General features: G+C 43.7%; 1 protein-coding gene across 3 annotated transcripts in view; it reads right to left on the bottom strand.

Annotated features, from left to right (window-relative positions):
* The window catches only part of GPATCH8 (G-patch domain containing 8), a 59,478-nt gene that overhangs the window by 33,506 nt on the left and 12,466 nt on the right, over positions 1–13,506 (bottom strand). For 2 of the 3 annotated variants that reach the window (XM_054224144.1, XM_054224143.1), the window contains exons 2-4: positions 9,975–10,049; positions 3,928–3,945; positions 1,667–1,739 (exon numbers count right to left, since the gene is read on the bottom strand). Coding sequence is in view for 1 of the 3 variants with exons in the window: in XM_054224142.1 (XP_054080117.1) it covers positions 1,667–1,739; positions 9,975–10,049 (148 nt within the window). In the remaining 2 variants the exon portion in view is untranslated. The remainder of the gene's footprint in view (positions 1–1,666; positions 1,740–3,927; positions 3,946–9,974; positions 10,050–13,506) is intronic. The other variant, XM_054224142.1, reaches the window with a different exon arrangement.

The following is a 13,506-nucleotide window of genomic DNA, read 5'->3' as shown; positions in this document are numbered from 1 at the left end:
AGAGATACGGTGCAGATTCAATGCTTTGAAATGCTGAGTGGGAATATCTAAATCTGGAAAAGTATCCAAAAGCAAAAGCCTGATCAACGCCGGGGGAAACCCTGGCTCTCCGTCCTCAGGACACGGTGACACCACGCTCTTGCCCCAAACCCAAGACTACACACTCATCTGCTGTTTGCTCCGTCACGTCAGTGCCTGCTACACCCCACGGCATGGGAACCCTCGGGGCTGCGCATCCGAACGCCGCCAGGGCTGCGAGAGGGCTTCAGCTTCTTTCAAGTCTTCGTGTTTCCACACTGGTGATGCGCAGAGCAATATGGGGCACCCAAAAGAGAACACAGACCCAATCACACCAGTGAACGCCATGCCAAAGCAGAAGCCCAAGAGGTGACAACTACAACCATGTCCTGAGCTTTGGCACCAGCACGGGACACAAGAGGACTGTAAGAGCACCATGTGTTAACCAGAGGATTTCAAATGACACCATGTTAGAGGAGGCAAGAAGCATTAACCACCAATGCAGTCCTGTCTGAGAAGTTAGAGTGCCTTAGTCCGAGAAATTAATACGCATTCCCAGAGCTCAGAGAACTCGTTACCTCTCAACAGTCCTCCACAGCGCAGACATACTTATCTCTAACGGGCTCGCTGTAGGAGCAGGGAAGTCCACTTACAAGCTCCCAGGTCTTCAGACTAAGGGTATGGGAACACGAGGGAGTTACTTGGAGGAAGTCGGCTTCAAACACTTCAAGAAGTTTCTACAGAACCTGCACAGGTTCTCGTAGATAAATGCTGAGCGCCCCACTCCCAGTATCCAGACGCTGGATCCACCAGCAGCTCAGGAGGAGTAACTGATGGGAAGCACTACCTTCAGTTCTTCTCAACACAACAGGGTTGGTTGTGTGCTCCCACCTCAGCTGGCACCTCTGCCGAACAGCTACTGGCCAGGGGAATGGCCAAAGCCACCCACACGGACTGGCCAAAGCCACCCACACGGACTGGCCAGCACGGGCTCAATTTAAGCCACGGGATTTAGCGTCACAGGGAGAATTGAGGCTCAAGACAGCACAAGGACTAAGTGCATTGGCTCAACCAGCACGCCAGCGTCTCAAGGAGATTTGCTAAATCCCTGACAAAAAGACTGCAGGGGGAACAGGAATAAGTCAAAGCCGTGAAAGCCCTCTGGAGAAACTAGAAGCCCATCCGTGAGAACCTCTGCCACTACTTTCAGTCTTCAGTGGGCCCTCTTACTCGCCTTCTAATGGCTTCTGACACCACTGTGAAACATGCACACCAATCTCTGGAACCAGCTTGTATTTTTAATTCTTTTAATACCAAAGCGTCCAGCCAGCAGAATATCATTATTACGGTTTTAGAAGCTGCACAACTACCCGTTAGTAAGTAGGCAGTTAATTTACCTCCCTCCGAGGCCAAACGCGGTGATCCGTACACGACACACACACATCGCGTCTAACCTGTACCGGTAAGTGAGGCAGCAGCTTCCACTGGCAAATTGCTAAATATGAAACTCAACAGTGCATTTGTTTGGATATATTAATAACGGAAAGAAAATCTAATCTAGGAACAACAACAAAAAAAAAAGCAGAAATAGTTTTGTTACAGACTGAAGCTGGTGTTGAACGTTTCAGATACAAGCTACTGGACTTACCCTGCAGTGACTTTCCCAATCCCTGGCCCAGCTTCCACCCATGTTTCTGGAGTAAGCGGTGTCCAATATTATCCTGACAGACAGAACAGAGAAAACAAACCAAAAATATTCCAATAATATATTCTTCCCTTCCCGCTGACATTTAAACATGTGATGAGCAAGAGATTTTCTACATATATATGCATGCAAAAAAATGCTACTGAAAAGGCAATATATGCCCAATAAAAGGGAAAGACAAATGTCAAAAATTGCTGGCTAGAATTTTTCCAGGGGGACGGGGTATTGGGGAGGGTCACTTTCTGATGGTGTGCTGGGCAACTTTTGTGCATCACGTTTAAAAAAAAAAATAAAAAAAATAAAAAAAAGCAATGTGGGAGAAAATAAAAGTGTACCAATAAAAATTGACAGTAAAAAGCATAAAATCAAGCTATTTATACAATCATATCCATCACCTAGACAGCACCACTTAAGATTTATTTTTTTTTTTATAAAGAAAATCTACAATGTGTTTAGTCATTTTGTTTGTGTGTCAGGCTTTTATAATACTGAGTAAGTTGTAAGTGCAAGACTGCCCCACCACTAGAAACCAAAACACAATCATAGCAAAATCCAGGCTAGACTTGATTGGGTTTTTTTTATATATGTATATATATATATAAACTAGCATGCAGCCAATATTAAACTGAAAAAACAGTGAGTTAGTAAAACCAAAAAAAAAAAAATCAATTAAATAAAATGAGCTCAAGCACAGACTGGGTGATGCATTTCACATGTAAACTAACAAAAATACTAAGATGTTAGAATGAAACAGGCCTAGCAATAAGTTAACAGCAAGGAACCATTAGTGCATGTAGGGGAAACAATAAGCATAATGTCTCATCTTCCTAAAAAAAAAAAAGCTATTTTGGAATAGGTGGAAAAGTACCGACGCAGCAATTAAGTGTCAGCTTTTGAAATCAGGGCTGAGCAGGGCTCTGCGTGGAGTTCATTATGGTTTTATGCAAGATTTTTTTCCCCCCAAATAAAGAAAAAAAGAGTGCTAATGGCACCCCTGTGACCATCAGAGCTGACAGCTTGTCCCTTATTGACCAGTTTACTAGCAGCGACCAAATGTCAGCTCCTCAAAGGACTCTCGGTTAGGACCGTGTTCACCTTCTCATCATAAAAAAATAAAAATAAAAATCAGATACCTATTTGTTGATTATTAATTCTCATAAGGCAAACCACAACTCAATATATCACAGAACTATCCTGAATTATAACAGGCTGTGAATCCATAACATTGAGTGGTACATGGAATCTTAAAAAGAAAATAAATTTTAAAAAAAAAAAGGTCTATGTGCTGCAGGTTTCTTTAATTAAATAACCAAGTCGTCAACAATAATCGGACTAGCAGGTTTTTGTTTTTTTTTTTTCACTCACTCCACATTGAAGGAAACGACCACACGGTTTGCAGAACTTTGGTGAATCAGCTTGAAAGACACAATCTTCCCATAGATATTGGCTGCATGGATACGTTTTTCCTCAAAGAGCCTCTATCCAGGATAAATTTAATTTATTTTTTTTTTCCTGATACACCAGTAAAGCGAGACATTTCGTCTCGCTGTATTTTTCAAGGCAGGAGCGTAGGCCTTCCCCACACTACCAATTCTCCCCCAGGACGTAATTAGGGCTACATGGGAAAAAAAAAAAAACCACTAAAAAAAAAAAAGGAGAAGTAAGGAAATGTCTGGTTATAGAAGCTTAAGTCAGTTTAAGCAAAAAAAAAGGAAAAAAATGAACAAATATGGATTCCAACCACAAACACCATGGAGAAGACTGTCGGTTCGGAAGCGGAGGAAAACTTACCTGCAAATCTATCTCCCGCGGGCCGTTTCTGCAACGGCCACAAACCGCCCAGTCCTTCATGCAAAAGGGGCCCGAAGTTCAAAGGGTGTGCGTGTGCGGATAAGGCACTAATTGTTCTACCATTAGCATTGCAACCCTTATCTGACAAAGGATCATTGAATCCCGGTCTTTAAAAGCCGCTGCTGACCAAAATGGCTGCATTTTCAAAAAAATATAAAAATAATAATAATAATAATTTAAAATAAATAAATAAAAAAAAAGGACAAGGAGTACTTTGCAATCTTTTGCTAAGTGGAGATGAGACATTGTGCTGACTGTGTTGTGTTATGAATGCACTAAAATAAACAGACAGATGAAGCAGTATGCTATTTCCAAAAGCAGTGCAAGTGGAGTGAAAGCATTTCCATACGAACCTGGCTTTAAAAACTGGGCTGTCAAAAGAACAGTTAAATGTAACACAAAGTAAGAAACTGTCCAATCACTAATGGTAGTTTTTCTTTTGCTTTGTTTTCAATTCACTGCTTGCAAGTAATGTATTTATTAAAGAAGAGTGAAAGCATAAAATAAATTCAACAAGTCAAGACCAGCTGGGAGATTCAAGAGCGGTGTGTTGTGACTGACACAGTGAAGGGGTAAACAAATGTTAAAGGGGAAAAAAAGAAAAATTTAGAAGGGTTATACACATTAGCACCACTTTTACAAAACCACTCAAGAGGATGGTTGCAAGTTGTTTGACATAAATTGGAATTAGGCCTGGATATTATCCTGTCTCGGTTCCCAAGGAAGGGGGTAGGTTTTTGTCTGCCGTCCCCCCCCCCGATCGCTTCCATTTGTTTGCTTAAGCAGCAAAACTACTTCCTAATTTTAAATATTCCGGATTTGAAACAGAGCGTCTTCTGTTTCACTGAATAGGGAGTTTAATATTAACATTTGAGCTGGGACCTCGCCATTACCCTGCTCGTTTCTAACCACGTTCTACCTTCCTCCCCCAGTTCAAACCCCTACGGCAGCCCTCTCTCGGAGGCAGGCTGGCAGGACAGCTCTTCAGCAGAAACGCTGCCCTAAAAATTAAGTTACGGAAGGCCAGTCTTGCTAGGCTCCCCCGCCAGAGCCATTCTGCAAAGCCTGGGGGGCAGCTGGGGACATCAGGGCCACAATTTGACATGGAGCAGCAAACACTGCAAGAGCTGGTGGCTTTTTTTTAAAAAAAAAATTGCATTTTCAAGTGAAAGTTCTGTAACAGCGTGGACTCTTCCACATGGAAAAGATGTCTTTTTTTACACCGAACTTCCTGTCGATGTCAAGAACTGTCATTCCTTTTGAATAAACTATCCTCATGTTGTAGCAATTCTCCTCCAGGAAGAGTCGCAGCCATCTACAAAAACACCACCAGCCCCCGGAGGAAATCCCCCCGTTTCTCAGCGGAGAGCTGGCACGAGCCTTCTCACTTCCTTACACTATCATTTGGGAGCTCCCCGTGTTACAGCCACAATAAAAATTATTGAGGCAGACAAAATAAAGTCTCCCAGTAGGTGTCTGAGTGAGCAAGGGAGCTCTCATTTGCCATCCAAGCTACTCACGAGGGCAGCGCCATCGGTCTGGGCACAGAGACAACGCTGGGCACCAGGCTGCGGGATGCTCGGCGTGGCACGGAGGAGCTCGGCAGGCTCTCAATGGAACAATTTACACCTCCCGACATTACTCTCACCACTTCGGAGCTGCTCAGTAGGGATCGGTTCTATTTACAGAGGGGGAATTTGCACTGCAGATGAAGCAAAACTTTTCCAAAAGTATGTAGGAAATGTAAAGCTCTTGCCTTCACCAAACTGCCATGGGAGTCAGCTAAGCTATGTTGGAACATCTCAGCCAAAGTGACCTTCTCCAACAGCTCAAATTGGCCTCCCCAACTGTCCATCCTGTTCCCTGACTGCTTTCCAGGGGTCCCAGTGATTCCCGGTATCAGGATATCCCCAGCATAAATTTCTGACAAAAGTCCTGGCCAATAGAACAAAAAAATAATGCATACAATGAAAAGATGCGTACAAGAACTGAAAGGTTTTGATGATGCTGTATGTGGGATATAACCCGCAGTCAGTGGATTGAGCTGCATTATGGATAAACCAAAGCACTAGTTTTGCCTAATACGGGTTTTCCGTAAGATCCCCACGCATCGTATTCACACCGTTCATCTCTCGGCATGGGCAGGAACCATACGTCTCTTGAGTGGATTGTAAGCTGTGCTGACTGTGTATGGAGGAATCTATAAGCAAGGATCGGATGCTACTGGGTGAACCCATGCAAACAAGAGGTTGAAAAGATTCCCAAAACAAAACCTATAGCTCACTACAGATGACACAATGAAGACTAGAGAGAAAAGCCAAATAGTAATGCTACACCATTCAGCTTCAAGAAGCACATTATTTATAGCGCTGTCCACATATGGCTACTGCTAAATGTCAAATCAGCAGCCTCATCAAATTACACTTTGGAACTAGCGGAGTCCACAGATCTGTACAGATATGCAGTGCGACAAAACCCAGCTTCAGCTCGTACGGTCGTCTACAAGAGCCTGCGATCCCCAAACAACTACCAACTGAAGCCTGAAACCTCGTGTAGTTCAAGGACCTCCTTGTGTAACTAAGCGGAATTAGAGAGAGGTGGGGGGGGGAAAAGGACATTTGTTAGTTATGACAAGGACAAACTAACAAGCTCCAGAATAAGTGGGTGATACGCAGTCTCGCCTCCAACCTGCGACGGGGACAGCTTGGTTCGACTCCCTGACACCCTGCGCACTGCCTGCTCAGGGAAAGGGCCGCTTCTCCCGGGGGCTCTGAGGGTATCAGTGCTCTCTCCTACTTGACCTGTACTGCGGGGACACAGAAAACCAGAAATTCCCAGCAACAAGATTCAGTGAACAAGTAGAAATAAGGAATTCACGTGAAGGAAATCTGGGTTCTATTAGAGCTGCAATACTTTGTGACTTCCCATTTGAGCACCTGAACTCAGGGCACTTAAAATATTTTTAAAACAAATGCATGCAGTTCCTTGAATTTAAGAAAGGGTTAAGTGCTCTGATTTTTTTCAAGGACACCAGAGGTTCCACTGACGTGAACAGCCAGTGTAAGTGCAGCATCTTTCAAACCAGAACAACAAGAAAAATGTTATTTGTGGGGAGGAAAAAAAAAAATATCAGTATTTGCAGCTATGAAGAGTCCATTGATACGAAATATTTTCTTCAATTTAGTAATGGAAAATAGCTGGCTGCTCGTTTAGGCTACGTACATCCTCTAGCTCGTGTCAGCTCTGCTTTCCATAAATGTACTTTGGTTATAGTCGCATGTGTCAGTCCAGACATCTTTGGCCTAAACAAGCTGCACAAAGCAGGATTTCCACAGGAACAAAAATACTAGTATGCTAATTGAGGACACGTTTCAACATTGTAATGATCTGTAGACTCCCAGACCTATTTTTCCAGCCACCTTTGAGTTGCATGCTGTAGCAGTACAGTCAGCACCTCTCAACAGATAATGCTGCAGAGACGGATCTCACTTCAGCGCTGATTGTCAAACTTCCAGTGAAACCCTCTGCCCCCTGGGATTTCCAAATGCAAGCTACCACCAGTCCCTAAAGCATTTTCGTAGCACTAAGAGGTGAGAAGCTGCAAGAAGCACATTTCAGAGAATATACTTAATCCGCTCTTCAGTCTGCAGAATAACCAAACTTTTAACTGGAAAGTGTTATCATCTGCTATTGTTAAACACTCTTCCTCGCACAAAGACATTTGTCATCCAAACTATTCCCCTAATGTGAAGGCAAAGGCTCTTACTCATTACTCTGAGCAGATTCCTTCGTAAAGGTCAGTTGAATTGCTAACAGAGAACTGGTTAAGGATTATAAAACAATTTGTGAATAAATGTTAATATGGCAAATATTAATGCGTGGTATTCGCAAATTATATACCTGCCCTGACTCCTTCCCTCTCAATTTCAGTTCAAGGATGGTCGCTTCTGGGTGAGCAAACAGCACAAAATACAAGGGGGCAGAAAAAGCAGCATGAATGCATCTTTCCTAGTGAAAAGCCTTACAAGAGAGGTGCACCGCTAAGGTCTGACAAGAAAACCATTCCTTCTATTAATGTGTGTCATGTGCCAATTTAAAAAGCACACAGTTCATTAAGACCGTGGGAGCAAAATCATTTTCACGGGTGTCAGGAAACTTGACAAAATTATTTATGCTTCCCAGCTGCAGATTTTCTTTTAAGAATCAACAATGTACTTAATGAAGATGATGTGAGAATTAACCTTAAAAGTGACCAGTTTATTTCTGACTGCAGTTTCTGACACCAGGCTTGCTCCTGAGATAAAAAACCACCCTGTACAGCAGCTGTAGCTTTTAAACTCTGGGACTAGCACACAAAGCCAGCTCAAGTGTGCTCCGACGCAGACCACCGCCGATGTGACAATGCAGAACATACATTTACTCAGTTCTGTGACTCCTTCCAAGAGTTTAATGTCCCAGGCTGGGGGTCTTACACCTCAAATGCTTGCTTCTCCTACTACAGACAAAAGGAGAGGGAAGCAAACTGGATTTTAAAGTAAGAATAATTGGAGGTTTTAACTCCTCCAGCTCCCAAAGAGGTAAGCCATTCTCTCGTCCTTTCCATCAAACTGTTTTCAAATTTAACCATACGGCTGAACTGTACATATTAAAACCTACCAAAAAGTTGTAAAGATTAAAAATGTCCCCGTATTTGGATGGTGAGATATGTAGGAATGAAATATTAAAGCCGTAATTGAATTTAATTTTTCTGCCACTGTTCACCATTAATCAAACTGCAATGAAGTATTACTTCCGCAGAGGATCCAAGCTGTACTGGGACTAGCCCGTGCTGTTGGGTCCAGGTATTCGTCCGCGTTTTACATACTTCTGTAGGCCTCACTCCCTCCAGAACACCGGAGGGATGTCATCTGTGCCCACTCCTACTCCTCTGTTTGGGAAAACACTTTTAGAAATCAGATAACCAGCCCAGCCTGTAAGCGGTATTTGAATTACTTTGAAATGCTGATTTCCAGCGTGGCACAGAGCAGGCTACCAACAAGTATTTCTCATTATATTTACCTAAGGAAACAAGCTTGGCATTTTAATTAAAATCCCCATAGCACAACGTAAGGTTGAAGTATTCAGGAGAAGATTGAATACGAATTCCCATCTCTGCAGCATTATCTCATGCGTCATCAATTACTGCCATGCCTAAATCTAGCATCATGCCAGCACATTAAGACAGTAGGTACTATATGCAGTGTTCACTGGACCAGAAGAACAGAAATAAGAAGGGGGAAAGGAAACCCTAGAGAAGAAATTAAAAAAGGCAGACCGTGCAATACAAACCAGATCATGGCTGCTTAGCTAATATGGGCCAACTGCTGCGGAAGAAAAATGTCGAACACCCCAAGTTGTGTAAATTTTTTGTAAACATCTAACACGCACACAAACACACACACAACACCAACCTACACACAAATGAAAAATATATATTGATCTTTTTGCTAACACTAAGTTTCTTCTAAGCGCAGACTAACATGAAGAAACTTTAACAGAGAACTTAAGTTATTAATAGGGAAAAGAAATACCTCAGAAGTAGTACTTTCTTAACAAAAATCTAGTCTTAATCAGAACACCACTAAGTGACCCTCGATTATGCACTACAAGTTTTCTTGCTCTCATTCTGAAACTGCAAATGAAACTTAGCTAAAGTTAAGTGCCCAACTTAGGTCCAGTTTAGGCTGAACACGCTCTTGTGCCTAAGACTAGCAGGAGACGCTTTGCAAACAGAAAAATTTAAAAGCTCCAAAAAGCTTCAAAAGGTCAAACTAAACAAAACGTAGTCTTTCCCCATCTTACGGCTGTGTTCTCCACTCCTAATTCAAAGTAAAGCCATACTTTAAAGAAACTCACGGCGCAGTTTCAGATTCATGGGGAAGGACTGCTATACTAACACTGTAACGCATCCGTGTTTCCGTACTGCCAGGTGTCATTCTAACACTTTAAACACACCAGTAATTTTCCAAAAATATAAACTAAAAAAAAAATATAAGGGATCAAAATACGTTCTACTACACTATTCCATCAGGTTTGCACAGGAATTAAACTGATTCTTCAACCAAAAGTTTAAAAACTTAACGAAATAAATATCTACGAATGAATGTATTCTTTTAAACAATTTCTGAAATATCACGTTAACTAAAGTTTCAAGTCACCTACAGTTTTAGGAGAACTACTTAAAGATTACATCCCAGGCCCACTTAATCTCAGCATGCAATTTACCACAAAAAAGTTAACCCTGTACTGACAAAACGATGCCCACTCCTATCAAATTTGACTGCATTCACATCAAGTACCATCCGATCACGGCCTAATTTTCGGTGGGTTGATGATGCTGATAAGTCTGTATGTGTCTTACCGATTCTATGGGCTTGTCTAGAGACGCCTGCTCTATCTCCAGGTGCCCTTCTTCATATTGGTCAAAGTGATTGCCCTGCAAAAGAAGACAACTGTTAGCTCTAAGGCAGAGAACGCATCACCAAAAGTCTAGTTTCAAGATTCACGTTTGTATACAGTGTTATATTTTACAACGTTTTGCTAGCAAAACAAATGAACTTATTAAATAACAGGCTCAATTCAGTATATAGGCTATAAGAGCAAAAAAAAATTATTCTAAAAACTAAGCCAATCTGATGATAAACATAAACTACCTAAGTTGGCAAAATATCAGACATTTATGTTGACAATGCTTTGAAGGTTTTTTCTTTAGAAAGGCTATGAAAACGCTGACCATAAGCACGAGCGCTGGCCTTAAAACCACACAGGCCAAGAAGCAGAAGGAATTGACCCCACCACCACTACAAAGGGGGGTTTTGTCCTTTCTCTTTTAAAGAGCAGCAAGGCTTTCCTTGCAGCAGGAAACCCAAATTCCTTGAGGCATACATGTAATTTCACACACCTTAAGTCAACAAAGCCCCACAGCGGTACCAAATGAAACCTCCCCCCTGCCCGCAGCACTCGTTCGTGGCCTGGAGCAGCCCTTTCCTTGAATCTAGGCAGCTGCACAGTGAACCGTTAGTGGAAGCGATCCCTCAAACACGCAAAAAAAGCCGTTAGTTTGAACCCCAAGCCGCCCCCCTGCGCCAGCTGACCACACAAGCACATCTGGGGGCACAAGGAACACCGGGGTGCACGTGCAGAACTGCTTCTTCCAGGCACACCAGCTTAAAGCAGTTGTGAGCACAGCACCGAAAACTGCTACACCAAAAGCACCGGGACTGAGGAAAGAGAGACGGACCGAGAGACGCGCAGGGAAGTGCGCTGATAAAGCGTGCAGATACTCACGCAGCAAAGAAAATGCTACAAAGAACGATAAATCCAAGGGCTTCCTTACGCTCCCAGAGCAACCCCATGAAACTTAAGTCTTACAGACTGGTCATGTATAACAACTAAAGTAGACAGAAATGAAACAGGGCTGTTATTACGGTGTACTGTGCCCATCACACCCAGCTCTAGATTGCTGATTTCTGACCAGGGCAGCCCCTCCCCGACACAACGGTGCCACCGTACGTGGTACAACCCACAAAGAGCCACCACTGGAATAGGGACTGGAGCTGAGCAACCCTCCTCAGGCATCTGCTACGGCAAAATCCAATCTTCCCACGCTTTGCCAAGACGTTAAGCATTCAGAGCTCTCAAGGCAGGAAGGCAAAGGGCAGTCTCTGTCCTCCAGAATAACCACTGGTGCTGGAGCACCAGTGTGAATGGCCATTTCAGGAAGAATAAAATAAAAAAAAAAAAGTCTTTGTTGTCATTTCAGAGGTTTCTGAAACCTCAAATTCCTGAAATTGCAAACATGGTGAACCATTTTTGGCCATTTAATAGGTCCACAACGGAGCACTAACATCCATCGTCACCAGCACAGGCCTGGAAAGCAAAAAAATCTGCCTTTCTAGCTGCAAACTCATAAGCAAAGAGGAGAGATGCCTGCGGCTGACATTAGCACAAAAGCCACTGAAGGGGGTGGTTTCAGCAGGCTCCCCCCAACCTTCCCTGGGCACCGCTCGGTGTCACAGCCCTGTGAAACCCCAGGAGGTGCCGAGACCTCGGCTGTCATCCCCAATTCCCTTCCCAGCCCCGTGGTGCCACCGAAACCCTTCTGGCTGCCCAGCGAGCGCCAAGCACCTGGCAGTTCTTATTTGCATCCCAGCTCCGCGATTACTTTGAGCAGGAACACCTAGCACCACTGCCAAGAGAAACATGTTGTCGCTCTCCTCCTTTCTACCAACACCAACTTTTCCTTCTGCAAGAATTTTAATGAAAGCCAGCATGCGAAAGAGCAAACTGCAGTTGTAAAGGACTGCCTGTTGGAATTTAACAAGCCAGGCACCAGCCTCCAAAAATCCTCTGGAACGAGCATTCGTATCCAGTGATGCAAATCTGCAAGAGAGCATCTTGACAAAAACCTGTTGCCAAGAGAACGCGCTTTGATGCTGGTGCCCCAACTGCCAGCCAATACATCATCTGCCGTCCACAGCCGTAATTCACCCAGGCCACGCTCTGCTCTTAGGAGTCTTCTTTCCCACGGCCTCTCCACAGCAAATTTGGGGCTTAATCCGCAGGCGGCGATCCACCCCCATCCGTTTTTTTTGGACAGCCTTCAAGAAGCAAGCTGAAGGCAGACTTACCGTGCACGCGCAGTCGCTGAGCTGCTTAAAAAGGCTAGTAATTCTTGGAGAGGGGCAGCGGGAAGATGTGCAGAGCGTACACGTGCGCGCTGTGAAGTCAGGGAGCCCAGCAGGGAGGAGACAACATAAAACCTACCTCGACGGCACAAAGGACGCGGCCCAGCCTCCCAAAAAATAGTGCCCAGGAGAACAAAAGCAGTCAAGCACGCACATGCTGCTCATGAATTTGCACTGTTGAATGTCAGCAAAAACACATTACTAAAACTTCACATATAAAAATGAGATCCCTGTAACATTTAGTTAACAAACACTTGAAACACTCTCAGCAAAATCAAAAGACATATTTTTCCTCCCCGCCCATTTTCACAATGCGATTTGCTGCCTGCAGATAGCTCAGAATATTCCAACTAAATTACCTGGAGCTGGCAAAATATTTCTGCCTACTCACCATCTCCTCCGGCGCACTGCCTGCCAAGACAGTTAAAATTGTTTTTACAGGGGCAAGGGTCAAATCCCATTTGAAAGCACGCCTTGCTGTTTTGAGGCTTTACAACTCCATTTCGCTGCGCTTAAAAACAACATCTCCTCCCAGAAACTATGCAAAAGACCGAACGCTCACCACCTCACAGACAAATGTGAAGACGATAAAAGGCAAATAAAGCTATTTTCTCTAAGTTCTAGTGATCCCACTATTATCCACCTTATATATTTTGGGATTTCTTTTATATATTTATATACTTTCAGTTTTATTATCTACTTTGGGGATTTTATTACTGGTGATGGGAGGGGGGGTGGGTTGCTTGTTTTTCCAAAATACCAGAGCTTCCCAAAGAGGCAGGGTGTTTCCCGACACCTTGAACTCCTGGGTGCAGATGGGAACAAGCCCTGGCGGGATGCTGACAAACCCCTGGCTACCGGGAAGCTGACTGCTACAGACTGGGTAATTTAAGGCATCGGAACAACAAAGTGTCTAAACTGAACTGAAATCAATACTCATCACAGAGACCGTTCTTTATTTATCAATAGTTAAAGCAAATGATAAAGGAAACATTTTCCTTCCACCATAAAGTAGCTCACCCTGGAAAAAAGCACGGCAATAATAATCCAACAGTCATACCGAGGTCAAATTTATGAGCGCGTGCAGCCTAACGGTGCCTAATGAGCAAGAAGAAAAATGGCTCTCGCTTCTAGGGCCACAACAAACAGCTTGTTAAAGCATTTGTCTGCCCTCGTGGCCATCACAGGCCTTGTGGAGCCGGGACT

The sequence above is a fragment of the Rissa tridactyla genome, chromosome 19 (assembly GCF_028500815.1).
Source record: "Rissa tridactyla isolate bRisTri1 chromosome 19, bRisTri1.patW.cur.20221130, whole genome shotgun sequence".
In the NCBI taxonomy this organism is placed as follows: Eukaryota; Metazoa; Chordata; class Aves; order Charadriiformes; family Laridae; genus Rissa; species Rissa tridactyla.
The sequence above is the reverse complement of the archived record's forward strand: the minus strand, read 5'-3'. Positions and strand labels throughout refer to the sequence as shown.